General features: G+C 43.2%; 1 protein-coding gene and 1 long non-coding RNA gene across 11 annotated transcripts in view; one reads left to right on the forward strand and one right to left on the reverse strand.

The window, feature by feature from the left end:
• Nucleotides 1-10,859, forward strand: part of LOC143443092 (uncharacterized) — a 63,278-nt gene extending 52,419 nt beyond the window's left edge. For 2 of the 3 annotated variants that reach the window (XR_013111819.1, XR_013111820.1), the window contains exons 2-4: nucleotides 6,742-6,929; nucleotides 8,545-8,629; nucleotides 9,445-10,859. This is a non-coding gene — a long non-coding RNA (uncharacterized LOC143443092). Of the gene's footprint in view, nucleotides 1-6,741; nucleotides 6,930-7,540; nucleotides 7,723-8,544; nucleotides 8,630-9,444 lie in introns of all 3 variants that reach the window. The other variant, XR_013111821.1, reaches the window with a different exon arrangement.
• Nucleotides 1-24,672, reverse strand: part of Clnk (cytokine dependent hematopoietic cell linker) — a 222,710-nt gene that overhangs the window by 31,595 nt on the left and 166,443 nt on the right. For all 8 annotated transcript variants that reach the window (XM_076938427.1, XM_076938423.1, XM_076938426.1 and 5 more), the window contains 6 exons: nucleotides 20,888-20,913; nucleotides 19,811-19,830; nucleotides 18,085-18,198; nucleotides 7,317-7,344; nucleotides 4,220-4,238; nucleotides 1,262-1,343 (listed from right to left, as the gene is read on the reverse strand). In XM_076938427.1, coding sequence (XP_076794542.1) covers nucleotides 1,262-1,343; nucleotides 4,220-4,238; nucleotides 7,317-7,344; nucleotides 18,085-18,198; nucleotides 19,811-19,830; nucleotides 20,888-20,913 — 289 coding nt within the window. The remainder of the gene's footprint in view (nucleotides 1-1,261; nucleotides 1,344-4,219; nucleotides 4,239-7,316; nucleotides 7,345-18,084; nucleotides 18,199-19,810; nucleotides 19,831-20,887; nucleotides 20,914-24,672) is intronic.

The following is a 24,672-nucleotide window of genomic DNA, read 5'->3' on the forward strand; positions in this document are numbered from 1 at the left end:
ACAGAGCAATGGTTCTAATCTCTGCAGGCCAAAGAATAAGTTACTGAAGGTACAAAATAGAGCAGATTAAAAAATGAGGCAGGCAAAAGGAATAGGGCTTGGGATGTTCCACGCTTCACAGCCTGGTAATTGTACAGAGAGCAGCTGTTTGCTAGGCTCTTGTTATGTTCCTGGTTCTGTTTAAGGCTTAGACACCAACACCATCCAAACCATGTCATCCACCAGTGGTGACATCTGTCAGTCTGAATCCAGTAGCTCTCTCCTAACGGCCCTTCTCATCTATCACTAATGTGGACACTCCAGTAAATATTCATTAAAAATCACGGCACCATCTCTACTGTGGGTATGCACCATGAGAGCCATGACTACTGGGCAGCATTGCTAAAATCAGGTTGCTATGGCAGCATGGGATTTGGGCTTTGGAGTTGCTCTTAACTTCAGTGGTCAGGGATTGTGTCTCTTTGGACTTCATTGTTACCATCTGAGGAATGGGTGGAGTGATACTCTGGCTCTAACCTTTGCATGGTAACTAATGAAAATAGTTATAGGAGAGAAGTAAAATGGAGAAAGTAAACAGTGGACTAGAGGGATGTGGTGGCTGGAGGGCATCAGATGAGGTTGTAATATGTAAAGGTGACAGCTGAGGACTGAAGTCACAGCCATTAGCCAGAGTGCATAGCACCAACTCAGAATCCTAGCTTTGCAGGCTCTAGATTTTGAGAAAGCCACTAATTGTTTATATAGAGTGACCTTGGTCAGGGAATCACCTTTAGCTCTTCCTCAGTTAATGTCACAATCAACTGATCAGGGGATTACATCATCAGAAGTGATTACATCAACAGCTGCTCACCTATAAGTACTGTTCAAGTGTCTGTGGGCGTCGATGCAGTCATGAACTGAGGACAGCTAGAAATGAGGCACGTTTCTGCAAGATTGATGAGTATCTATCCAACTCAGCTAATATTCAAGGTTTTACACCCCTCATTTGCCTGTTACATCCCATCATTTATAAATAGCAGAAAGACATTAGTAGATTCCAAGGCAGATGGAGAGGCTCACGTTTTCCATAGCAGAAGGTCAAACATTTCCTGTTTCTTATAAATCATGTTGTCACTGTCTAAGATTCTAAGAAGACATATATATGTTTGTTAATCTGATACCTAAAAGGTGTTTCTGACTTCTTACCTGGCAATGGCAGGTAGAGTCTTCTGAGTGTTTTGGTTTTCTGATGGGCAACAAGATTCTGGCTCTGACTCCTTACCTGGCAATGGCAGGTTGTCTCTTCTGAGTGTTTTGGTTTGGTGATGGGCAAAAAGATTCTGGCTTTGCCTGATGATGAAATTCTGGAAAGCATGACATGTTTGGGTCAGACTGCACAGTGAATACAATTGGGAGCTTTTGGGAATTCACTGGGAGAGCTATAATTTAAATTATTTTATTATTATTCTGGTGCTTTTGGAAACCAGAAGTAGTACCTTGTGGAGGCTATAAAAATTGCATGGATTATTTACAATCTAAAACACACATGACTGGATTTTCCCAGAAATACAGAATACTACATCAGAAGGCATTTAGGCGTTATTATAGGTGAATTAGTTTTGAAATACTTTGGTTTTATTATAAACTCATCCAACGATTCCTTTGTTTGTTGGTTCATTCACACAATTCAATGAGTCTTTGCTGAACACCTACAGAATGGGTTCTCCCCTGGAATCTAGAGTTACAGCGGGAAGCCAGATGTGGTTCTTAAACACAAGGAGACCATAAGCAAGCAGAGCAGGAAGAACATTTTGGGTAGAATAAGGAAAATAAATTACACTTTAGGATGTAGGATTAATCTTGTTTGGCTAATGAAGGGCTTCTGAAAGGTGGGTGACATTCTGATAACAGCGTTAAACAAAGGGACCACTGTGAGGGTCTGCAGGGTCTAGGGATACCCACTGCCTGCGCAAAACCACTTGTGTTCTCATTTCCATCCTGTGATTTGTGATAGGGCAGGTGAGTGTCCATGGTTCTGATGTAGGCCAGCAGGTACCAGCCAGTTACAATCTGTTTTTTCAATGTTCCCTCCTTGGTCATTGTCCTAGGCAACACTTTAACTGTCAATGTTGCACATCCTTCAGTCATCTTAAGGAAGAGCCTCAACTGAGGAATTGCCTAGATCAGATTAGCCTATGTGTCTTTGGGAGCGGAGGGTTATCTTGGTAATTGATGTGGGTGGGCCCAGCCCACCATGGGCAGCACTACCACCAGGCAGGTGGGCTGGGATATCTACAAAAGCTAGCTGAGCAGAAGCCTAGGAGGTGGGTCAGCGAGTATCAGCCCACCATAGTTCTTGCTCTAGGTTCCTGCCTTGCTATCCTGCCCTGACTTTCCTCAATACAAGACTGTGACCTCAAAGTGTGAGCTCAATAGCCCTCCTCCCCCACAAACATACAAATTGCTTTGGGCAGAATGTTTAATCACAGCAACAGAAGTCACAAGAAAAACCACCAGGTTCAGCCATGCCTCCACATTGGAGTCACTTAGCATACTGTCACTGTTCCTGCTTTTCATCATGGATGGATTTTAAGCAGCCATCGATCCGTATGAAAGACATTGAATATGCTCTGATGTGAGACTCATAAAGCACTTTTCCAGTTTTGACGGTGAGTCATAAAACCATGGAAGCATACATACACTGACTTGATTTGGGTGTTACTGTATGCTCTGCCCAAGGCTGACCACAGACTGGACATCTCTGACTGAAAGGACTCTGATAACTTGAAATGGCTTTTGAGTCAGTGATAGGTCCATTAGTCACACACCCATAAAAATCACTTTTTGTCATCAACAGCTACTTGGAACACCCGCCCCTCTGGAGCTTAACGATGACAAATTCTTATATTACTAACGTCAAAGCATAGTGCAAGGATACCTGGATGTCTTAGTGCACTAAAATTTATCATAGATTTCGTTTGGTTTTACAATTACTTCAGTTGCTAACAATTCCCCAGTTCTTTATCATGGCCCTTGGAATTCACAGGCCTGAGTAGGCCCTGCTTCCAAGTGTTTTAACTTCTTCAAAGTACAGGGCAGAGCCAGCTAGAGACCCACATTGGAAATACAACTCGGACCCATATAATTTTATTTCAACTAGACACAAGCTAGAGGGAACCGCAGTTGAGAAATGCCCTCCACATGATTGAGCTTTGGGGCATTTTCTTGATTAATGATTGATGCAGGAGAACCCAGATCATTGTGAGAAGTGCCACTTCTGGACTGGTGGTCCCAAATGCTATAAGAAACCAGGCTGAGCAAACCATTAGGAGCAAACCAATAAGTGAGCCTCCCTCACTCCTGCCTCCACGGCCTCTGCATCAGTTCCTGCCTCCACGGCCTCTGCATCAGTCCCTGCCTCCACGGCCTCTGCATCAATTCTTGCCTCCATGGCCTCTGCATCAGTCCCTACCTCCACGGCCTCTGCATCAGTTCCTGCCTCCAGGTTCCTGCTTTGTTTGAGTTCCTGCCCTGACTTCTCTCAGGAATAGGGTCTGACTTGAGAGTTTAAAGCTGAAATAAACACCCTTTTTCCCCAAGTAGTTCATGGTCATGGTGTTTTATCACAGCCTTAGAAAACCTAACTCAGGCACTTACTTGGTGAGTTGGAAAAGGTCTCAGAGTCCCAATCCATTGCTCCTGCATTGACCAATGTGCCTTGCTAATTCTCTGGGATATGGAACTGGCATTTTGAATGACAACTTATCATTTTAAACTAATAGGGAACAGGATTTCCAAGGTAGGCATGAAGGTATGTTATCTTCTCAGGGTCCTGCTACTCACCAAGCATTGTGTGTGTATGTGTGTGTGTGTGTGTGTGTGTGTGTGTGTGTGTGTGTGTATGAGGGCACATGCATGGGTAACACTGGCCTCTGAGATCTCAAAGACTGTGGGACAGCAATGCATCTCCCAAGTGGCATAAGGTTACGGTGGCTTCTTTTGGTTAATGTGTATAGATAAAGACACTTGTTGTGCTCCTGATCTCAGTCATCCCCCTTACAATAGAGGATGTTGGGATAGCCTGCACAGTCTTACATTCATCTAGATGACATCATCACACTGATCCCAGGCTTTGAACCCTCTCTTTCCATTCAATGCTAATCCTATAGAGCTAGACCCAGAACCTAGTGAGATGGCAGTGGGGTGAAAAAAATACCAAAACAACCATGTAAACAGTTACCTTCTTCTGCTCCAAGGACCTGTGTGGGATTAGAAAAAGATGGAAAAGATAATGGTGAATGGGTGCAGGCAATAGAAAATTTAACCAACACCACAAATATTGGGAATCTTATTAGTGGAGGTTGGGGGAAAGTAGAACAGACTTTTAAGGAGATCTGCAAATAGTTTTCCTTAAAGACTGCACAAAGCCCAAGGCATTAGCTTCTGTGTATGATTTAACAAATGTGTAGTTGGCCAATAATGTTAAAGGGTGATTTGACTAGTAGAGAACTACTCACTCATAGTTAATGACTGACTAGTAGAGAACTACTCACTCATAGTTAACGATTGACTAGTAGAGAACTACTCACTCATAGTTAACGAAAGCCTTTACAATTTTCTTATTTGAACAACTGTTTTGGTGAAACACATTTTCTGAGAAACCAAATCTGGCCAAGGTGCAAGGATGCTCATGACATTGTTCATTACAACACCAGAGCACTGGAAATAGTCTGCAGGCCCAGAGAAGTAAGAAGTGCTTCCCTGGGAGACAGGAGGGTGTTTGCTGTGCAACTGTGAGGACCTGAGTTCTGATCTCCATGACTTTTGTAAAAGTGAAGCATGGCTACATGTGCTTGTAGCTGCAGTCATGTGGGAGGAGGGAGCTGAGATGGGCAGATCCTGAGAGACTCTGTCGAGCTGGACCTTGCCAAACTTCAGGGCTTGTGAGAGATCTTAAGGTACTAAGACAGACAGCAGCAGAAGAAGCAGCTTGACATCTTCCTCAGGGCTTCACATGCACACAGATGGGCCTGTACACCTATATACATACCTACCCTCACACGCATGCACACTGGTACGCATGCACATGCATGCATGAAGGTACCCATGTGCGCGCATACACACCACACACACACACACACACACACACACCATACATACTAACACAAGCACTAATGCACGCACTAAAGCATGCATCACACACACGCATGCACCCTCAATTATGCAGGAATTGTTCATTTTGGACCTATACTTGGTTATGCAGGCACAGAAGATATCCACACCAAGAATGAAGTAAGAGTACACTATCTACAGATTGCATGGAGGTTTGTTTTAAGTGTCCATATGCGTGTGGGTTTAAAGAAAGACTGTAAAGTATGTGTGTATGTGGTGTGTGTGTGTGTGTGTGTGTGTGTGTGTATGTATGTGTATGTGTGTATGTAGTCAACTATGTGGTTGTGAGGCTTCTTTACCTTTTTGAAATTAAAAAAAATAAAGTTTAAAAAATGAACAGAAAATATTATTTTTTTTTTTAAGTGCTGGTATTCCTCTTTCCAAACATTTCATTCTCTGTCTTTGATTAAAAATGGTAGACTTTCTGACTGTGATGAAGAATCTATATCTTTATTGGGCTTGCACTCTGACCACACACACACACACACACACACACACACACTTGCTTCTTTGAGACAGAGTTCCAGTGTATTTGAGGTCTCAGCTTAAATAGGCAATCCTTTTGCCTTGGCCTCCTACGTGATGGGACTGCACGTGGGTACCACCATGCCTGGCTCTACCAGCAAACTTTAAAGAAGCAGAGAGCTTTACATGTGTTCAGTGCCTCACTGCAAATAATTTCCAAAGTCCATTCCAGACACTGCCTCTGATGGGGCGCCCCCAGGAATCATATAGACAAGGAATTCATGAACTTGGAGGATGGAAAAGTCATGATATGGCTTAGGAATCTTCTGAGATTAAAAATGTTCTGATAATAAAACCATACTTTTTGTGGGCATAAGTAAAGTTTATTATGAGCCCTTTCATCAAAATTTCAAAGGGCTGTAAAGTCTAGAAATATTATGAGTCATTGTTTTACAGATAAGTTACAAAACGGTGGGGCTCTCTGACCAGTTTCCCAGAGTTACCCTGAGAAAAAGCTGACCCTGAGCCCAGCCCTCTTGATTCATGTTGGCTCTGGAGACAAGAAACCTTTAGCGGCAATTTGCTTAGAGAGGCATCCTGTGTCTTGTTTGATGCTAACCAACTGAAGGCCCTTTTATTTTAAAGACCTCAGCATCCCCAGGATTCTGGACCGAGGGTATGCGTATTATGGATAGCAAATCAAAGCTAATCCACAGGCCAGGTATAAAGGGTAATGAATCTATTCCAAATGAGGGGTTTGAAAGTCTTCCCACTGAGTATTCCCCAGCAGTTCAAAGTGCTCAATCAGATGCAGCAGGAGCTCTCAGGCTTGTCAAAGGCTGAGGGAAGGAGACCTATAAACACCAGGAGTAGCTGGCCTCAGGGAGAACAGTTGCTTTATTTTGTTGGGGTCCAGCTGATTGTTTTGCTTAAGGGCTTTGAATTCCACATCAAATACAATTAGAAAGCCACAGTGAAATCTCTCTAGTTCTATTGTTAACTTTTTTTTCTGTTAGCAAACAGATTTGAGTGAGGTAAAAGTGTTTTTCTCTTTTGTTTCCCCCTCCCCCTTTCTTTTCCTTCTTAACCTTTAAAAACTTATTTTCAGCGTCTCTACCTTTTCAGGCAGAGTCACAGGTGAAGGGAGCAGATCAGGACGAGGTCTCCGGTCATGGTCCCCTATTCTGCCAGCTGGGGAATCTCTGACACTGGGTTTCTTCCAGGCTTTCTTTGCTTAAGGCTGTGTGAAGACCACATAGACTTCTGACTGCCCTGACTTAGGAAACTGGAATCCCATCTGTGCTTGAGTACAGGTAGGCAGCCTGCAATTTCTGCTGAAATAGATCCTTTTTTCACACATGTTATCAAGTAGGGGTTTAGTGTTGCCCACAAGCATGGCCCTTGCCCTTCCCAGCAGGCTTTTTGGTGTGTGTGTGTGTGTGTGTGTGTGTGTTTTCCATACTGAAGAAATGGTCTCCAGCTGCAGCTCACACAAAATCAGGCAAAGATCTTAGTAAAGTATAAGAACTTGACTGTTATGGTGAAGCCAAGTCCTAGTTCCTCCCTTCAAAAAAAAAAGTTGCAAAGAAAGTAGGCACCCCTTGAGTGCCCTGTGCTTCCTGCTGTCTAAGACATCAGAATCTTGCTTCTTGCAGAAATAATACACAAATCCCCCTTTGTTAGACAAAATAGCTACTTACCTTACTGAAGTCTTTTGAGCTCCTCTGCCTGAAAAAAAAAAAAAGAAAGAAAGAAAAGAAAGGTGTTAAATAAAGGCAATTTATCATGAGCAAGATAAAATCATTGTGAACCTTATAAATCTTTGATTACATTTTCATGGCCAAATTAACAGCCCATAGTCCAGTGTGATATTCATCACTGCCCTATAAAATGAACCCAGGCTATTTTTCTTGTAATTTTCTAGGGGAAGTGAGAAGTGCTAAGCCAGGATGGAAGCTGGTGAGTGGAGGCACATGGAAGGGCTCACTTTCAGAGGGCTTGAGTCACCACCCCCTCATCTTTCCTGACATCGGAGCTTCCATGCCAGATTTCATCAGCTCACTCAGACTTCTGCTTAGCCAGCTCTCAGGTTTTCATTTGGAGAAAGTGAGTTTTAAATACAAAGCTGTTAGAGGCACCAAGATTTCTAGATGGTCAGAGAAAGAATGGGGGTGACAAAGAGAGAATGAGACAGAAGAAAAGCCATGGAACTGGATAGGAAGGACCTGACTGTGCTAGGCAGATGGGTTGCAGAGCAAGCATTAAGCATTCAATATGTGGTCAAGCCTCTAGTATTTGTGTGTGCAGTGTGCACATGCACACACACACACACACACACACACACACACACACACACACACACACACAGACTTATGTGCTTGTGCATGTGGAGGCCAGAGCTTGGCAGTGAGGTCTTTCTCCATCACTCTCTTACCTTATCTTTTGAGGCAGGGTCTCTCACTGGTCTGCTAGGCTGGCCAGCCTGTGAGCCAGAGGGAATCTGCTTGTCTCTGTTTCCCCAAGTGCTGGGGTTATAGACATATCTGCTGGCACAGCAGACTTTGTATGTGAGTGCTGGGGATCTGAACTCAGATCCTCACGCTGTGCTGCACGTGCATTACCCTCTGAGCCTGAGGAAAGTTGGGCTTGCTGGGATTGAACCTGCACGGTCAGCATAAGGAGTATTCAAAAATCAAACGCATTCATGTTACAAAGGCCGTTCAAATATTTAAGTGGATTTAACTGAGTGAGTAAACAAATCTTGCTCTCTGAGAGTCCCTAAACTCTTGCTTGATTTCATTTATATGTGTAAGACAACTGGGGTGGCTGTCCTCCTGTTAGATAAAGCCTTCAGTGTAAGAAGTCACTGATGTACCCTCACATATTGACTGGGGCTCCAGACTTTATTTTCTTTGTTCTCACTCACAGAATGGCAGCAAGGGCATTTATCCTGGAGGGTTACCAGAAGAAGAAAGAACATGAGACAAAAGCACGAATCCGTGGCATGCAATGGGTAAGAAGAATGTCATATGTGGCCAGACCAGTGAGCAAGGCAGGGAAGATGAAGGGGCATTGTCCACCTGCCTGAGTGTGTGAGTAAAAAGGAGGGCATCCTGGAAGGTTAAGATGGTTTCGCCAGTCTCGGTGAGAAGCTGGGCATCTAGACCTTTGGAATTGGACCAGATCAGGAAGGCCTGACCAACTTCGGCTGCTGGTCTCTGTCTAAGCAACTCCCTTGCTTTGGGAAATGGTATGCTTGAGTCACATCCAACAGAATTAAACACACACACACACACACACACACACACACACTAGCATGCAGAAGTTCATAACTACGTTATCCATAATAGTCAACAGTGAAAGCAGGGCCCAAGGATCCCGCTTAGTGGGTGAGTGGAGTGATTACTTAGAGTGCATTCCGTTTTCTCTCCAGCACCACATAAACCAGGCATGCTGGTATAGGCCTGTAATCCCAGCACTGAGGAGGTAAAAACAGGAAGCTTAGTAGTTCAAGGCCAGTCTGGGCTACATGAGACTGAGTCTAAAAAAAAAAAGCTTCCTCAGTCTTAATGCCTCCCTCAAGTTCCTGTGGGATGGGCACATGCAAAATAAGAGGTATTATGGATAATAAAATAGAACCAATATCCACACTCTTAATTATTTTGTTGCAAGACTGAGATTAGCCTCAGCATTTTCAATGCTTGAGATTCTGGTGTGTCAAAGATGCTGGTGAGATGGCTTAATTTAGGACATAATATGTACAAAGTACATTATATCCTTGCCAGCAAATGGACTCGAGTAACCTTGTAAAATGATTTTTTTCCTTAGTGCAGAAGCTGAGGCTGGAGAGAAGGCACAGCAGTTAAGAGTGCTTGCTGCTCACTGTCAATAGGACAAAACGGCAATCAACAGATTGGGAAAAGATCTTTAGCAATCCTACATCCGATAGAGGGCTAATATCCAATTTATACAAAGAACTCGAGAAATTAGACTCCAGACAACCAAATAACCCTATTAAAATTGGGTACAGAGTTAAACGAAGAATTCTCAACTGAGGAAACTTGAATGGCCTAGAAGTACCTAAAGAAATGTTCAATATCCTTAGTCATCAGGGAAATGCAAATCAAAACAACTCTGAGATTCCACCTCACACCAGTCAGAATGGCCAAGATCAAAAACTAAGGTGATAGCAGATGCTGGCAAGGATGTGGAGAAAGAGGAATACTCCTCTATTGTTGGTGGGATTGGAAGCTGGTACAACCACTCTGGAAATCAGTCTGGCGGTTCCTCAGAAAATTGGACATAGCATTACCTGAGGACCCAGCTATACCACTCCTGGGCATATACCCAAAAGATGCTCCAACATATAACAAGGACACATGCTCTACTATGTTCATAGCAGCCTTATTTATAATAGCCAGAAGCTGGAAAGAACCCAGATGTCCTTCAACAGAGGAATGGATACAGAAAATGTGGTATATTTACACAATGGAATATTACTCAGTTGTTAAAAACAACAAATTTGAGAAATTCTTAGGTAAATGGATAGAACTAGAAAATATCATCCTGAGTGAGGTAACCCAATCACAAAAGAACACGAATGGTATGCACTCCCTGATAATTGGATATTAGCCCAAAAGCTCACAATATCCAAGATACAACTCACAGACCACATGAAGCTCATGAACAAGGAAGACCAAAGTGTGGGTGCTTTGGCCCTTCTTAAAAGGGGTAACAAAATACTCATGGGAACAAATATGGAGACAAAGCGTGGGACAGAAACTGAAGGAGGGGCCATCCAGAGACTGCTCCACCTGGGTAGCCATCCCTTGTGCATTCACCAAAGGTAGACACTGATGTGGATGCCAGGAAGTGCATGCTGACAGAAGCCTGATATAATTGTCTCCTTAGAGGTCTTCCAGAGCCTGACATATACAGAGGCGGAAGCTCGCAGCTAACCATCGAACTGATCACGGGGTTCCCAATGGAGGAGTTAGAGAGAAGACTGAAGGAGCTGAAAGGGTTTGTGGCCCATGAGGAGAGCAACAATACCAACCAACCAGAGCTCCTGGGGCCTAAACCACCAGCCTGGGAGCACATAGGGAGGGGCCCATGGCTCCAGCTGTATATGTAGGGGAGGATGACAGTGTCAGGCATAGGTGGGTGAGGAAGTTCTTGGTCCAGTGAAGGCTGGACGCCCCAGTGTGGGGGAAATCGTGGGTGGGGAGGTGAGAGTGGGAGGGTAGATGGGGGCATATCCTCATAGAAGCAGGAGGAGGGGGGATGGGATACGGGGTTTCTGGGTGGGTGGGGAAGGGGATTACATCTGAAATGTAAATAAAATATCCAATAAAAAAATTAAAAAATAAAAGAGTGCTTGCTGCTCTTTCAGAGGACACATTTGGTTCCCAGCACCCACAAACATCAGTTGGTTCACAGCTGCCTGTCACTCCAGTTCTGGAAACGAGGAAGGTCTCATATGATACTCTCTTCTGGCTTCTGCACGAATCTGAATGCCAGTGATGTACACACACACACACACACACACACACTCCCTCCCCTCCTCAAATAAATATGAAGAATACATCTTAAAAATCATAGGAGTGGCTGGGTGTGGTGGCCCATGCCTTTAGACCTAGCATTCAGGAGGCAGAGACAGGCAGATCTCTATGTGCTGCGGCTAGCCTATTTACAGAGCTAGTTTCAGATGGCTAGGACTACATAGAGAAACCCTGTCTTGAAAAACCAAAAGCCGAACCAAACAAAACCAAAGCAAAGAAAAACCTCAAACCAAAGCAGACAGACAACCAAAAATCCTAGACGTGATTTTGAAGTTGTGGTTTTCAGTTCAGCACTCGTGGCATCCAGCCCTGTGGAGAGTGTGAACTGTGTCCTGCAGTTTCCTATAGTTACATATTGACTTTATGAAATCAACAAAAAGCGTGAAGGGAAGTTTGACTGGCTAAGATTTGAACCTGCACTGTCAGCATGAGCCGTATTCAAAAATCAAATATGTTCAACCTACAAAGGCCTTTCAAATATTTAAGTGGATTTAACTGAGTGTGTAAGCAAATCTTGCTCTCTGAGATTCTGTACACTCACGTGATCTCATTTATATGTGTAGGACAGGTGGGGTGGCTGGCCTCCTGTTAGATAAAGCTCTCAATGCATAAAGTCACTGATGTATCTCACCAATTGAATGGAACTCCAGGACAGGTCAGCTTTGGGATCTTCCACATTAATAAACTGAATTTTCAGGCAGAACCTCAGCACTCTCTGACTCCTTCCATGTAAAGCAGGTGGGCATTCTGGTACCTGGATGGTCCTCTGTCCGCATAGGCTCATGTTGCTTCATTGAGGGCATCTTTGCATTTCTTTAGTTGCCCATGCTCTGTCTGCCAGAGCTGGTCAATTAAAACGTGACCGAAAGTACACAGGAAAAGTTCTAATGTGTATCTCCTTGATTTAACGGGTGCTTAGTTTAACTTTAAAAGTACTGCCATCTTCTACAAATTGGGCTTTCTTGAACATTTTTAGTTACTGGCGTAGTTTAAAATGGATTGGATGAGAATCCTTGTTGTGTCATCTGTGGCCTCTGCCATCCATGATAAAGTAAATTTCCTCCATGAACCCAAAATTTAGACAGTAAGAAAGAGGGTTGTTGAAAGTTCTACTGAAAAAGAAAGAAAGAAAAAAAAAAAACACGACTCTGTTTCGACTTAGACGGTGCTTCATGTCTGTGTACACTCTGATGGTTGCACTTGGCTTCATATGAAACCTCTAGTCTGAGATCACTATAGGATGCCCAGTGGGATCTGACAGGATTCAGAGAGATGTTGTGTTTCTCTACCAAGTTTCTGCTAATAGCAGTATCTTATAATACTATAATAAAATATGTATTATGACAATGTGTATTAACAATATGTATATACAATAAAATTCATATAATAAGGTTGTTGATAATAACAATTTATGCTTTCAAATTTTTAGTTTCCATCCATAAATGTGAATTGGTATATTTCTGTAACCCACCCTTTCTTTCCTTTAAAGGGCAATACTGTTTTGATATTTACAAAGATTTCCTTCACTTTCTAAGTCATCATAATCTACTTTGTGGTGAGCTAGATTCCTTGAATAGATGTGGTTGCAGTGTGGCTGGCAGAGAAGGAAGAGCACTAGCCAGTCACCAGGGTGTTTCATGTCCTAAATATGAGATGCTTCACTTAAATTATGTTTTGGCTTGACCCCAACTTCCGACCCATTTAGTTCACTGAAACTTGAACAACACACCGTGGGTACCACGAGCTCTGTATTTCTGTGCCCTCAGTGTATGGGGTGCAAAAATACTGTCTTTCATGGTGTATCTGAGTGACTACACACCGAAGCCTGCACAAGGGGCTTGAGACTCATGGTTGCTAACTTGACATGTGCAAGGGCCTTGGTTCAATCTTAGGAGCACACACACAAACAATCCATCCAGGGGCTGGGTGCAGTAGGACACAGAAAATGTTACTACTCAGGATGATGCTGTTGGATGTGTGGACATTTGAATGAAAATAGCAAAGGGTCTCCAGCCATACCATTATTCTTTGAAGTTTTCTTTCAGGTTATGTCCAGGGGAGGGTCTGTCTATATTAATCAGAAAGTCCCAAATGCCTATTCAATATGTGCTATCTTCCTTTGTAATAGAAAAAATTTTATCCGGATTCAAAGTTTGATTTGAAACAGCTTGTGTTGCAGTTGTTTATAGTTGGGATGTAATTCTCTCTTCTGAGAAAAATTATTTTAAGTGGAAAAAAAAAATAAGTTGAGGAGAAACATGTGCACATATTGTCAGTTTTATAGCATTAACTGTTGAAAATGTCCAGCCAACCTTGCGCACCGTGCCAAATTCTCCTTTAGTGTTTGGTTGTCCATGGAAGATCTAAAGGACATCGTCCTTCACTGAAATGCTGCCACCCAGCATTGTTTTGTGAAGCCAAGACTTAGCTGTGAAAAAGATAATGGTGGAGCTGGTAGAGACTAAAAGATCTCACGAGGAAGCACATCTACTATCCAGGGAGAGCAAAGGCAGTGGTGGAGGCCACAGCAACATTGTCTGCAATTGGTGCCCTGGGAGCCAGAACTCAGCTTCTGCTTTTAGGCACCCCATCCTCAGCCTCTGCCTTACAGAGAAGCTGCTGAAAAAAAAAAAAAAAAAAAAAAAAAAAAAAAAAAAAAAAGGCACAGCAATCTGCATAGTTACTGCGCATGCTCAGAGCTCCTGGGCTCTGCTTACACAGCGTGTTGTGCCTCAGGTGCCTCACGTTGGCTGTTTATGTGTGACCTGCATCAATGGTAATGATGCTTCTCATGAGGGCTCTGATGAAAGTGAATTGGAGGGGACTGCGCTTTTCCTACAGTAAAACCCTCTTGTTTATGGCTATGTCCCCAGTCTCCTCCTGGGCTTTGCCTGTGTGCATTCATCAAGGTGCCCACCTGATTTTCTTTCTGAATTCCAATGATTTATGGATGTAACATTTTACTGAGACTCTGTGCCATCTGCTGGCCTGGGCACCTGTTCTTCTCAGCTATTGGGAAATCATTCTTTTTAGCTCTTCTGGGAGGAGTTAGTGAGATCATATGAAATTGCTCTTTGGAGCTGTTTGTGATGGAAAGATCTTGCCTAATTCTCATTATGTCTAAAAATAATGAAATATAAACGATGTTCCCAGAGAACCCAAAATACAAGGCATCCACATGGAACCAAAAAAAAAAAAAAAAAAAAAAAAAAAATTACATTATCAGAACTGGGAACATAGAATTTTCTATTCAGAAAATTGCTTTTAAAAAGATGATTAAGTTTTGCTATATGTATGAGTATGAGTTTGACTGTATGAGTTTATATGTGCCACACGAGTGTACGAGTTCCCAGAGGCCAGAAGATGTCAAATCCTCTGGAACTGGAGTTGCAAATGCTTCTGAGCCACCATGTGGTGCTGAGAAATGAACTTGGATCCCCTACAAGAACATTACAGGCTTTTAGGCAAGAGCTCTTAACTGCTAATCCTTCTCTTTAGCCCCCAGACAACTCTTGATGAAATAATTCAATATGTTAAAAATGTATCAAAGCTCTGTGACAAATACTCCCTCAGCATGGGACTGATAGGATCTGGCTGTAGAGGGACTCCAGAAATCAGGGGCATCATCTCAGAATTGGAAACTTAGAGCAAGAAGGAGAGAGAAAGGCAAAATAAGAGTAAAGATATCTGAAGCCGGGCGGTGGTGGCGCACGCCTTTAATCCCAGCACTTGGGAGGCAGAGGCAGGCGGATTTCTGAGTTCGAGGCCAGCCTGGTCTACAGAGTGAGTTCCAGGACAGCCAAGGCTACACAGAGAAACCCTGTCTCAAAAAACCAAAAAAAAAAAAAAAAAAAAAAAAAAAAGATATCTGAAAAAGTCATAGGGATTCATACTATTAACTATCTACCTAGAATACATATAATGCACATAAATTAGCATATAAATATTCATATATAGTTTAAATGAAAATTTCCCATCTGGGCTGACAATGCTCCCTCCATGAGCCAAAGGCTGTCTAATCAAAACCCAAACATCAGACATGAGAAACTCTTTTGAGTTGTTGGTCAGGGTTGTTCAAGAGGCTCCCACAATATTTTAAGCTGTTGCTATTGCCCTCGGTTGTCTCTAGAGGTAGAAGGGAAGTCCCTGTTGCTGAAGATACCATGCACGGCATATGCAAAGCTCAGAGGCTTTTGACATAAGTGCTTCCTCCCTGAGGACTAGCTTTCATGGTATCAGAAGGCATCATGAAAGCATCCCAGAGAAGGAAGCAACCAACAGTCCTACCTAGCCATGATGCCTATGAACCATATCAATGACCACCATGGCTCAATAAGTCTAAGAGTGCAGTAATGGCACACATGCTTTGGTGGTAACCGACAGCTCTATAATTGGATTTTAGACCCACTAAACAGGAGGGAAATCATACCTGGCACTAGAAACTCAGCCAACTACTCAGTAGTGAAATAATGGGTCTTGGAGGAAAACCTGCAACTGCCATTTCACAAAACTAGCACAGTCCCTGACTGCATTGCAAACATTTGTCCTTATACCTACAGTTCTCACCTTTTCTCAAGGTTATGTCCCATTGCAACAGACAGAGACATTACAGAAAAGCACAACAGAGTTGTGGATCCCAGTTCCAGTGAATGCATCTACAAAACAATTCCCTACTTAAGGCGTAGGGAATATTGCAGAAGAGGGGATAGGAAGATTGTAAAAGAGGATCAGGGAGTTTGCTGTGACACTGTGTCTCCTAGTAATGGCAGAAGTTACACACAAAGTCTCACTCACATGACGTCCTAAGCATGGTCCGAACAAGGACAACAATAGACCTGATGAAGAGGAAGAGGGAACGAGCATGTGGCTTAAATTCTACCCAAAGAACTACAGGAAACCAAGAGGTTCTGGGGGTGGGAGAAACAGTTTTCCTCAGGAAAGATCATACCAATTGGTTATCTAAAACCAAATGGTCAGCCCAGAAAATATACATACAATTAACATCATATAAACTGAGAAAAAGATATCTCAGCATATATATGTATATATATATTTATGTATATATAAATATGCTTATTCATGTATATATGAATAATTATATATACATATATGAGAATGTATATTCATATGATATATATATATATATATATATATATATATAATTAATTAATGTAACAAAAGTTAAAACAATAAGCCATGCATTTGAGAGACAGCAAGGAGGGTATATAAGAAGGTTTTGTAAGGAAGAAAGGGAAGGGGTAAATGATTAGCAATATAATATTTTTATAATATCAAAACATAAAAGAAACAGTTGATAAAAACATCTCTTTTGGCCGTGGTGTTTTATCACAGCAACAGAAAAGTCACTAAGACAATGGTTGTCTTTGGAAGCTGCCACAACTTCAAATCTACTTACTTTGTCAAGCATCTACCTCTCCAGGTCAGGCACTGTGCCAGGAAATGTGGGCGCTGAAATGGCTCAATCTTTCCTTTTGGAGTGGATAGGCTGGCTACAATCTTGGGGTACTATAGAAAGAGGGGGTGCAGAGGGGAGAAAGGGCTCCTAGCCATAGCATGGAATAGATTTCAGTTTCAGTCTGTGCTGCTGAGTGCTTCATGGGAGCCAGTTCTCACATTAGCCTGTGTGGTGGGTGGGAGGCAGGACAGCATCCTTCTTTTACCTATCCTTGGCCTCCGGAAATGTCTACACAGTAGGTCTCTGGACATCCTAAGGCACTACCCATTCATTCCCTTTGTGGTGGGCTCTGCTACCCACTTTGGGATGTCATGCAGCCTCCATGTCTCTACTCCAAGTGGACCCAACTTTAAGTTTTTCCAGATATCACTGCCTGTCCTCATACAAAGCAAGGATAAAGTCACCCATACTTGAGAACGGATGCCCCCAAACCCTCAACCTTCAATGGCTGCCCTCCAGTACTCTGCTTCCCCCAGCCAGACTCCACCTCCCTGAGTTTATACAAAACAATGCAAGATCATGAGAAGTATAACCTCTACCACAGCTTCATAATTATAGTTGAGATCTGTGTTTTCCCCTGTGCTAGGCTAAGGGACATGGGGACAGGTGGAGAGGACTGTCCACAAGAGAGAGGATGCTTCTCTGAGAAGTTTGTATGGGTCTATAAAGAAAAAAAGATAAGGGGACAGTCCCAGATAAGGAATAATCAGTCATAGACATTTAATATTCCTGTTAGAACCAGACATGAGAAGGCTTTCCACAGATGCTCAAAATGGCTTGAATTTTAGTATTCCCAAGGCACCATTCTACCTAGTCATGCCCCTGCTTCAGCAGCCCGCTGACTCAAGCCCTCCATGAGAAATCCTCGCTCATCCTGGGCCAGAGTAAGGACAGGAACACTCCATCCTCTCTCCCAAAATAAGGGACTTTTGGGCATTCACTTTTTTGGATGAATATTGCTGACACATTTATGATTAGTGTCAGCTGGACCACTTCTCTTGCTGGCGAAAAGCTGGCTGGCAAATCTGTTGGGCAGTGATGGATTTTCTTTCCAGAAGGATGTGTAAGCTTGGTTATATTCCATGCTATGTGGGTGCCTGGAAGCTGGTGAAGGGATGTCCTGGATTGACTCAGAAGTTTTCTAAACCTACTTTTGGTTTTCACTGAGTCCTGATTTCTTCCTGGCATTTCATATTTCCTGTGGTGACCAGTTCAGGTCTTAAGAGAGCAGTTCTATCAGTGGCTTATTTTATTGCATGGAGATGTAAAGGACCCCAAGTCTATCTTCCCTCTAGGCATACTTCCCTGCCCTGCCCCCCACCACACACAGTGGTGAGGAATTCAGAGAGGGTATCTGTTTGGTTTCTATCATCTCCTCCTTGCTAGCTACCACTCCTGGTCATATCACCATAGCAGTGACAAGTGTCTCACCTGGGCCCCCTCTGGACTTCTGGAAAGGTAGGTTTTGGAGGGAAGTATGCACTGCTCTCCTCTGGTGGTGCTGGGGGTAAGGGTTGGTACTTCTTGGGGAGAGTGTTGGCAGGCCTGTGGGAAGAGTCACATGGATAAGGATTAAGTTGGTCTGCAGCCATGCCTTTCTCAGTGAGTTCACTCTGGCCTTCTCCTTCTCCTCCCTTGCTGTGGGTTTGAAGCTCAAGTGTGGAAAATGCTTTCTGCAGCCTGAACCATTCTGGGCATCTTTAAACCATAGCATCCTCACTCTTCTGGAGTAGTGTGCTCTGATGCTCAGTGTGTGACACTGTAGCATGTCATGTGCTTTTCAACATGCTACCCATTTAGATCTTAGGAAGTTCTGGGGAAGAAAATTATGTCTTCCTGCTTATCCCACACTGATGATCTGCATTTCAAAATCTCCCCTAGGAATCATGAAAATGTTTGCAAGTCAATAAAAGCCTCTGTCATCAGTGTTCTCCAGCCATTCATGGACTTATTCACAAAGTCCCTCATGCAGTTTGGTGGATGCTGGTGTTTTGAAAGGAAATAAAAAACATATAGTACTTGGCTCAAGATTTTCCCAATGCAAGGGAAGAGTAGGGACCAAAGTGATGTTCTGTCTGTGCTGATCTCATGAGTCTGGGCTGCTAGGTGTACCTACAATAGTCTCCATCTGGTTTTTGCTAAAGAAAAGATGAAGAAGAAAAAGAAAAAGAAGAGGAAGAGGAAGAGGAAGAGGAAGAAGGAGAAGGAGAAGGAGAAGGAGAAGGAGAAGGAGAAGGAGAAGGAGAAGGAGAAGGAGAAGGAGAAGGAGAAGGAGAAGGAGAAGGAGAAGGAGAAGGAGAAGAAGAAGAAGAAGAAGAAGAAGAAGAAGAAGAAGAAGAAGAAGAAGAAGAAGAAGAAGAAGAAGAAGAAGAAGAAAAAGGGGAACATGCCATGTTGGTATCTAGGGAGGAAGATTCTGGGAAGAAAGAGCAACCAGTGTAGAAACACTGCTGCCTTCATGGTAATCAGAAGGTTGTAGGTTACTGTTAGGCATTCACCAACATTGTTTAACATTATCTGCCTGATCCATGTTTGACCAGCTTGGTCTTAGGCTGGCGAAATGACTCAGCAGGGAAAGGTACTTGCTGTCAAGGCTGAAGACCCAGATTTGTCTTGTAGATATAGAGGATCAACTCTTGTACGTTATCCTCTGACCTCCAAAGCGCACTGTGGCAGGTGCACACTACCCACAATAAATGGTCAAATGTAAAAAAATGGAAGTTATTTGCTCCAAACATGAATATTAAGAAAGAAAGATGAATGGAGGGAGTTTTGCTGACTGCAGAAGGACTGATGATGTGAATGAATGGAGGCTTGCCAGATCTTGTTTACAGACCAGCTTCTCCAAAGCCAAATGCTTGTGCTTCTCTTTTGCAGGAACTGACACAAATCATTTAAATTTACAGCAAAACAAAATGATTAAATGTATAAAAATCTACTTCATATGTATGAGTGCTTTGACTATGTGTTGTCTGTGTATCACGTGACTGCCGTGTCTGTGGAGGCATCAGAGCCCCTGGGACTGAGCTTACAGGTGGTTGTGAGCTACACTGTGTGGGTGCTGGGGATCAAAACTGGCTCCTCTGAAAGAGTAGCTAGTGCTCATAATCTCCGAACCATCGCTCTGGTCCCACAAATATGAATTTGAATGTCTTACCTAGGAGGTGGCAAAGGAGTCTGTGAAAGGAAACAGAACCGGGAGTTAAATTTACTATTTTTAGGTAGGACCAGTAGTTAAGAAATTCTCCTCCTCCTCCTCCTCCTCTTCCTCCTCCTCCTTCTTCTCCTTCTCCTCCACTTCCTCTTCCTCCTCCTCCTCCCACCCTCCCTCTCTCCTCGCCCTCCTCTTTCTCCTCCCTCTCCTCCCCCTCCTCCTTCTCCTCTTCCTCCTCCTCCCTCCCTCCCTCTCTCCTCCCCCTCCTCTTTCTCCTCCCTCTCCTCTTCCTCCTCCTCTTCTTCCTTTTCCTCCTCCTCCTCCTCCTCTTCTTCCTCCTTTTTCTTTTGTTTAGGAGTCCAGGACCAAACCCAGGGCCTTATGCTTGCTAAGCAAGCACTCTACCACTGAGCTAAATCCCCAACCCCAGAATGTTTTGATTTACCAATGAAAATGAAAAATGATGATTGAAATCCCAGAACACAGTTTTCAAGTGATATTTAAGTGTTGGGAGCCAACTCCTAACAGAAAGCGACTATCATTTTTACAGCCATTTTGAGTCATGTACCCTGACAAGAGACTTGTTTGCAACAGCCTACTACAGCTGAACACACTCTGATATCTTGTTTTGCTGTTTAGTGCCCCCAGCTACAAGGCACATGTGGTATCCATGCCTGTAAGGTACACAGTGCATGTGCTATCCACAATATACATGCCTGTAAGGCACACTTGATATTCACGCCTACAAGACACGTGATATCCACACCTTCAAGACACATGTGGTATCCATGCCTATAAGACATGTGACAAAGCTTATAAATACCCTGGACTTCCCTTCAATGAACGAGACTTGAGACTTGATCAAAACCTCTGTCTTGTCTCCATTTTTCACATCTCTTCCCCATTCATCCCCACTCTCTCTCTTGCTAGATGCTGACCCACAGACCAGAACAACAGCTCGGGTGAGACACAGTGGCCCCCAAGCCGGGCAGTGTGGGCCTCAACATTTAAGCATCTCTTTGTGTCTATATGTCTGTGCCTTTGAAGACTAACAAGTACATTTTAATATTTTTCACTTACCTTGTTCATATTTGTGTATTTGAATCCTAAAACATAAGACAGAGAAGCCAGTAAGCCCAGTGGAAAACTAGAAAATGTCATCAAATACTCTCAAAGGGACTCTGGACAGCTTGAGCATGGAGTGTATGTCTCTGGGAGGTCTTGCCCTTCTCTCCTTTCCCTTTGTCTTGCTAAAACCCATTAGCATACATTCCTAAAGCTAGCCACCAGGGTGCATTCCCTTATGTGTCCATTTCCTCTTCCTGAAGCTGACTACCAATGTCTAGCCAACAGAGTATCGAAGTCCAGCAATCAAAAGCCCCTTCTGGCTGACCCAATTAACATGTCCAATTAAAATTAAACACCTCATCCTAACAGGGTTTGTCATTTTACCTTTATAAGCCACTATTTTCCTATGGGCCACATCTGCCTCCTTTCTATTCAGAGGCGGTCTTTGTTCCCCAGTGACAAATACCCCTCCCCCTTCTCCCTCATTCACTTCCTCTTCTTAATTATTCTCTTTTTCTTGTCTTTGTCTCTTACTCCCTGGCCTCTGTCCCTTTGGGCCAAATAAATGTTCTTGGTGCAGAGAACTTGGTCTTGGGGTTCGTGAGCCAGTACTTTTCCTTTCAACTCTTACATATGCTTCTATGGAAACCATTCTTATATTTAGTAAGATTGATGGCATTCTTAATGATACTTATTGGGATCTGATCAGTTGCCAAGTATGAACCCTTCAGTGTGGGGATCTTATTGGATTCCAACCCACTATGGAAACAAAGCATTTACGATGTGGGGAAATTCAACATCCCACAAACTAGAGAAGAAGGAAGCAGATGTCACCATGATTGAGGTGACTCTCACAGACCTCCAAACTCCACCCTTTCACTATTTCTCATCCTTGCTTCTGTAAACCATTTAACACTTCCTGGTACCACGAACTATGCAAGTTCAGGTTTATCTATCTGACTGCATGTAGCATTGCATCTGTCTGTGTCTTTGTTTTACCCAGTGTAGTCTCCAGACCCATTCATGTGGTCACAAATGGTAAGCTTCCCTCCTTGTGGGACTGAATAAATATTCATTGTATATCCGTATACTGTCTCTTTACCTAGGCTGGACAGACAAATTGCTTCCATGGTTTGCCTTGTGGATAATGCTGCAGGGACACGGAATGGAAACAGCTCTTCAAGATCCTAACTTTAGTGCCTTGAATGGATACAAGAGGTAGGATTCTTGACTTACAGGATCAAATTTTAAGAGGAAATACTATACTGTTTTCCCAGATGTCTGTGTCAACTGAGTTCTTGCCAACAGCAGGCACTGCCCCGCACCTTGTCATGTCACTTTAGATGTTGCTCTTGCTTAAAGCATCGTTCCTCATTCCAGTAAGCTTTTGTGGTAAGCATGGCAGACATTCCTGATGCCCTGTGTGTATAGTCTGTTGTCTCTATTAAAATGCTGGGCTTTCTCAAGAATTGTCTAGTATTCTCTCCCCTCTCTTAAAATTTTAGTAATAATTCTATCAACAATAGCAGCAAAACACAGGTGTCCAGCCCATGGCCTTGGGTTGCTTGTGGTGCAGGGTAGCTCGCTATGTTGTAGTGTCATGCAACATAAATGTACGTATGTACTCACAAGCCATGAACCACAGGTTAAACATGGATTTCCTGTGCAGTTCAAGACAATGAAATTTCTTTGCCTGTGTGGTGTAGAAAAGCCAAAGGCGTGGGTATCCCTGTACCCAATCAGTTACAGCAAATATGCATGCTGGCAAACACTCATGCCATGGGCTGCCCCACACTACTGGTTTATCCATAAACATTCCACTAGGCAAATGGTCTGGGAGACCTGAAGGGTAAGCAAAATGAATCACACAGGTGAGTAACTCATCACATGGCTGTCAGCTTTTAAGGCAATTCGGCTAAAATCTAGCAAGGTTCTTATTTTCCACTAGGGAGCCTTGCTTAATAAAGCACTAACAGATTAGGTATTTGCAATAATGGAAAAAAAAAAAAGATAAGATGCAAAGTGGGTTTTTTTTTCTTTTCAGACCGACCTTTAAAATTAATTTTTAGCAATACACAGATCAAACTCAGGACCTTAGGTCATGCTAAGCCAGCAATCTACCCACCTAACCACACCACTAGCCTGACCCTGACTCCTGCTTCTGCTATTCACTATAGGTTCAGTTAGTAGTAACAAAATAAACTCCTGGCCTGAGGAACCAGTGAGCATCATCACCCACAAGCACAGGGAGGTTTCTTATACTGCCTTGGAATTAGTATGTGGGGTAAATGAGTTAGAGCATGTCAAGGTATGTTTCTTGTTCTTAAAAATCTGTTGTTACACTTTTCTGCCTCCTCTTCCACGGGCTTCTCCGAGCTCTCAAGGGAGGGATTTGATGGAGACAACTTGTTTAGAGCTGTGTGTTCCAAGGTTTCTCTATGTGTAATATCTGGCTGTGGGTCTCTGAATTTCTTCCCATCTGCTGCAGGAGGAAGCTTCTTTGATGTTGGCCAAATAAGACACCAATCTATAAATGTAAGAGCCAGAGGGGATAGACCATACCAGGAAAATAAGGTCCTTCAAATCGTCTGAGCAAAGCTCACATGAACTCACAGAGTCTGAAGCAGCAAGCACAGGGCCTACATGGGCCTGCACCAAGTCCTCTGAGTCTATATTACAGCTTTCAGTTTAGTATTTTTATGGAACTCCTGAGTGTGTGAACAAATGGGTCTTTGTTCTTCGTGTCTTCTCTTGAAGCTCTTTTCCTTCTGTTGGTTTGTTTTGTCCAGCTCCAATGTGATCATTTTTGTTCGTCTAATATATTATTTTGTAATGTTTGATTATTAAAAAGTTATTCTTCTTTAAAAACTTTGAGGCGTAGCTTTTGCTACACACTTAGTTTCTACTGTGCAATAGGAGGCTAGAGGGAAAATGCTTTATTACTCTCCTGACAAAGTCCACAGATGTTCTCCAGTGTTGGGAAGAGCTTCTCGTCACTCAGACCAGAGGACCCACAAGGCCTACCTTGAGGAATTTCCCCTCCAAGTTTGAGGACGTGGCTGGCATGTCTGCCCTCTGGTGGCCAGTGCTGTAATCGGCATTCTCTGCCCAGAAACTGGTCCTTCCATTTTCAGGGTTTGGTGCTCCCATCACCAGCCAGGGGTCTTGTTTCTGGGGGTGTGATTGTGATTGGGGAAAAATGCAGAGTATATCTGCGGAAGCTAACTGGACCTGGACTTGACTATTTTAGTGCCGAAGCCTGAGGAATCTAATGGCATAGTGTCATGTGAGGTTGAAGCTGAGCTTCCTGGAGAGGGGGAGGTTTTCGAGGTCTGTTTGAGAAGGGCAAATGTGGGGAGTGGCTTGTAGCACATGGATGTTTAATGGGCAAGGGTTTTGTAAGCTGGGGTCAAACATAGCCTTTGTTGGAAACAGATCATAGACTTGTACACTGAAAACAAAGATTATGAACAGCAACACACTGCTTCTTGTGACTGTGCTATTAATATGTTCCACCAAGGTTATTGTCCATGCTATGAAATGGTTATCTCTTCCAACTCTATGCTTGTGAGCACTCTGGTACTTGAAGCCTAGCATGCTGGGAGTATGTTCACCATGGGAAATGTTATAGAATCAGTGGACTTATTGTTTGGTCACTTGTCTGGACTTAAGAAAGCTTTAGTTTTAAGAAATTCTCCACTTGGAGTTGAGAATTGTTAGAGCTGTATTGCTCATAGGCGTCACGCTCTGAAGAGTGTGCGTAAGGAAATATACGTCTAGGACTGAATTTGAAAGCT

Source organism: Arvicanthis niloticus, chromosome 7 (assembly GCF_011762505.2).
Source record: "Arvicanthis niloticus isolate mArvNil1 chromosome 7, mArvNil1.pat.X, whole genome shotgun sequence".
Lineage (NCBI taxonomy): Eukaryota > Metazoa > Chordata > Mammalia > Rodentia > Muridae > Arvicanthis > Arvicanthis niloticus.